Source organism: Arachis stenosperma, chromosome 5, assembly GCF_014773155.1.
Source record: "Arachis stenosperma cultivar V10309 chromosome 5, arast.V10309.gnm1.PFL2, whole genome shotgun sequence".
In the NCBI taxonomy this organism is placed as follows: domain Eukaryota; kingdom Viridiplantae; phylum Streptophyta; class Magnoliopsida; order Fabales; family Fabaceae; genus Arachis; species Arachis stenosperma.
Genome location: NC_080381.1, coordinates 68,226,367 through 68,230,610, shown reverse-complemented (window position 1 = coordinate 68,230,610; position 4,244 = coordinate 68,226,367). Strand labels below are relative to the sequence as shown.

At 33.0% G+C, this 4,244-nt stretch overlaps 1 protein-coding gene across 1 annotated transcript; it reads right to left on the bottom strand.

Moving 5' to 3' along the window:
* Positions 1–583: 583 nt before the first annotated feature.
* Positions 584–2,068, bottom strand: LOC130980868 (protein PHYTOCHROME KINASE SUBSTRATE 1-like). Its single transcript, XM_057904513.1, has one exon. The coding sequence runs from the start codon at positions 2,066–2,068 to the stop codon at positions 584–586; it is 1,485 nt and encodes a 494-aa protein (XP_057760496.1).
* Positions 2,069–4,244: the final 2,176 nt, after the last annotated feature.

Below are 4,244 nucleotides of genomic sequence, written 5' to 3'. Positions count from 1 at the left end.
AATAATTAAGAAAATAAATTAACATTCTTAATATTTACTCAAATTAACCATTTCTTTCTATTTGTTGGTTGAATGCAATAATAGCCAACAATACATGAAACTCCACACATCCATAAATTTTCTTTTTCCCTTTTGCTTGTGGTTCTCAAAAAGAGAGAGGCAGGGGAGGGGATGATGGAAAGTGAAAAGGAAAAGCAGTTGAAAAGTCCATGATAAATGCATTTTCCTTGTCTAAATGGCTATGATCCGATCCATTGACACATACAATAAAACAAAAAGCTATACAACAATAAGCATGATCTTGATGAGCACACATGATATTGGAAAGAGGCACTTCCTAATAGGATATATCACATTTCACATCCTATCTTTCTTCCTCTGAAACCAATGCATGCATATAATAATAAAATCATTAATTTTCAATAAGTTCTGATTATGCTACCATTATTCTGAACAAAAAAAAAAAAAAACTCAGATGAATTATAAACAAGAATTTTTTAATACTAAGCCAAGATACATTATAATTGAAACAATTTTTTTTTCCAAATCGAACAAAAGATAAGACATAATAATTAATATTCAGCTAAATGCACAAGAGTTGGGAAGCATGTGGTGGGTGTGAACGTTGTTGCATTGGTGGTTTTCCCTGCTTTGTCTCTGCTTGAAACCTTGCCACTTGATTAATGTTATCGAATTTGCGACTAAATTGGGAGTTGGGGCTCAGCTTCTCAGATGCCTTGACGGTTTCCGAGGCCACTCCAACTGCTTTTTGGCTCTTGCAGCCCAACAGCATGCCCGGACGCCGCTTATACACCTCTTTTCCAGCTTTCGGCTGTGGTCTAGCTGGACTCCTAAGGGTTGCAACAGACCTTTGATCTTCGCAATCAGACATGGCCGAGTACTCTAATGCGCTCGCCGTTACCACGCTCCATTCTATGCTAGCCTCACTCGGCGCATAACACGTTGTGACGGGGCTAGCACAGAAGGAAATAACTTCGCAAGAAGTTCTAATTGGTCTAACAAGGAAGGGATTATTTGCCTTCCCTGTGAGACTATCAATTTCAAATAAATCTGAACTTGCATCACTCTCACAATCATCATCGTTGTAGTTTCCATTTCCTTTTTTTGCTAAATCAGTTTCCTCTATTTTTGGAAGAACAACAGCTTCAGCATCATCATCATCCCATGAAGAATGCATTACCAATCTTTTATCAAAGCTCAATGACTTGCTCGTGCAATGATTCAAGATTGGAGAACCAAACACTTCCAATGATTTTCTTGATTTCTCTGCTTTTTCCTGAAGTTGAATTTTCTTCAGTGCTAATAAACCGTTTTCTCTGTTCAACAACTTCTCTTTGTTGTTGTCCAGCGAGATTTCTGCTTCTGCATGAGGATTAGTTTCTTTAACCGAATCACGATGATGGTGATTATTAGTATCCAGAACTGGATTCAAGTTCTTTTTTGCGCTAGCAGCGTTGTTGCTAATATCAACAGAATCTTTATCAGAACAATAGCATTTGCATCCAAGGTTTGCAAGAAAACTAGCCTTATTTCTTTGTACCTTGTTGTTTTTGATTCTTGAAGATTCTTTCAAGGAACTCTGCAACAGTGCACTTTGGCTGTTCCAACTTGATTCAGAAGGAACGCTGCTCGATGTTCCAAACTTGCTGCTGCTTCTGTTGTTGAACTTTCCAGTCTCCCTAGATTTTTGTTCATCTTTTTTCTGGTCGTAATAATGGTGATGATATTGGTTCTTTCTTCTTTGACTCATCAGAACCTCTCCTCCTTCTGCTCCTCCGTTAAAGTACTTTTCGGCCTCGAAGATGCCGATTTCGCAGTCCTCTTCCTTCATTATTCCATGTTGAAGAAAAGGAAGAGGTTGTCCCTCCTTTCTGCTGTTGAAGTTTTGCCTTGACGAGTCAACAAAAGTCGGTTGTTGTTGTCCATTGGTGTTCAAGTAGGAAGAGATCGAAGCATTTCGGAGGTGGTGGTTGTTATTCTGATTAGAGTCGAAATTTTGCAAGTTATGCATGTTGCTGTTCGCAGTAGTGGATGCTATGATTACCATGTTTATGGAAATGGCTTAATTGGCTTATATATATATATATATATATATATATATAGTAGAATTAAAAGAAACAAAATAGTTTGAGGGAAAACAAGAATTGATATAGGTGTATGTTTCAATTACCAAGGTTCTTAGGAAAATTGTTATTATGAGAAGATAAAGGTAGAGGCTAGTGAGGATTTGGAAAATGATGAAGCGATGATGAATATGGTTGCATATGGATATGTAGGAATGAATTAGGAGTGGGTGTTTATTAAGTGGAACAATGGAAATGTCAAAGTAGGTAGGGCCATGTGCTTCTTAGCCTAATTGACACTTCATCTGGGATTTTCACGCGGAATTTTCTTGAGAGCAATGCTAGGGGGCCAGCAATTTTTGTAATTGTTAGCCATCAACTAGCCATCAATGATGATTTGATGGTGTGAGATTGGTGTGAGATTTCATCCAATGGCTCACCTTCTTCTGCTGGTTATATGCTGGCCAAAATTCAATAAAACTGCTGGCTCCCTAGACTTTTCCTTTTCTTGAAACTCATCATCTTAGTCTATATGCTCTGTTCATAGATTCCTTCCAAAACTAAACATGTTTAGAAAGTTGGCAAATTTCTCAGGCCAAGCTAAATTTATTGTAATCTTTTTCTATCTTTTATAGGTGAAATTATTATTATTATTATTATTATTGTTATTATTATTATTATTAAAAAATCACCCTATTCAAAAAGACTAGTATTATGTTTAGAATTTTATTATCTTGTGTTTTAAAAATATATGTTAAAAATACTATAAAAAATATTTCATTAAAAATTATTAAAATTCTAACTTTTTTCTATTTTTTACATTAAATATATTAAAAAATTTAAAAATATTTATTATTATATTTTAAAAATGTGTTCTTAAAACACAAGTTAAATAAAACCTCATATTTATATAGACTTTCGGTGTCATATGTATTACAAAATACGAAGTCATCGTATATATTATTATCACTTGAGATAAAAAGGTTTTATTAAAATCTTAACTAAAGTCAATATACGATATCCTAACGAAATTAGTTAAAAATTATTTTTAAAAAAGTGTGTGAATCAGGTAAGAGTAAATGTTAAAAAAATAAATAATTCTAATAAAAAAAGAAATTTGAAATTTAATAGACGTTTTAAATTTTGAAGACAATTAAAATTTTAGACAAATATTAAAGATATTTTTTAAATTTTTTATAAAAATAAAAATTGAATTGAATTTCGTAAACATTTATCAGTTTAATTTTTCCAAAATATTTATATGCCTAAATTAACAGATGGACATATCCTCACATTCGAGGGACCCTTCTGATTTGTCTCCTTTCAGGAGCGAGGGTGAAAACTACTAGAGAGGTGAACATGTTCCATAAAACTACTTTGATTAGTTAATCTATAGTTCCGTCACTATATATATATATAAGTATTTTGCTTTTTCCTTATCAATTGTTACCTAGACTACAACTAGACCCAAAATAAATAAAAACCAATCATTATATAAAAATTTTACCGACACCAATTCGACAACGCCAATATCAACCTTATTTATCCGAATCAATAACTAACTTTTATAATCTCTTCTTTTAGAATGAAAATTTATTGAGATGAGAAAATGTTTTTATTTCTAAAATCAGAAGCATATGAAGTTGGCTCAAGCATTGTTTCTAATTGCTTCTTTCTAAGCATTGATTTCAGCCTTCTATTTTAATATAGAAGACAAAGAATAACATAATAATGTTATTCTATTTTCGTTAATAGGCAGAAATGGACTATGTTGCGTCTGGGATGAGAAGCTCATACTACTGAAAAATGGTTCAAGGAAGAAGAACTTGGTAACCATGTAAGAACCACTATAAGAACACTTTTTTTAAACTACATTTGAAAAGCATAGCCTATTCTATTAATAGGCTACGCTTTTCTCCGTATTACCTTTTTATAAGAGAAAAGGATACACAATTGTGGCATCATTTAAAAAGTGTAGCCTTAGGTATTTTAAAAATCACTTATAAAGCGTAGTCGTAGGTTGATATCTATAGGTTCACTTTTCGTATCAAAGGGGATGCTTTTAGAGAGTAGCCTATTTATTAAGTTTTGGGTGCGTTTTAAAAGTGATGCCTAATGTGTCTAGAGCAAAAAATTTGACACTTGGTGAATTTTTTTCCT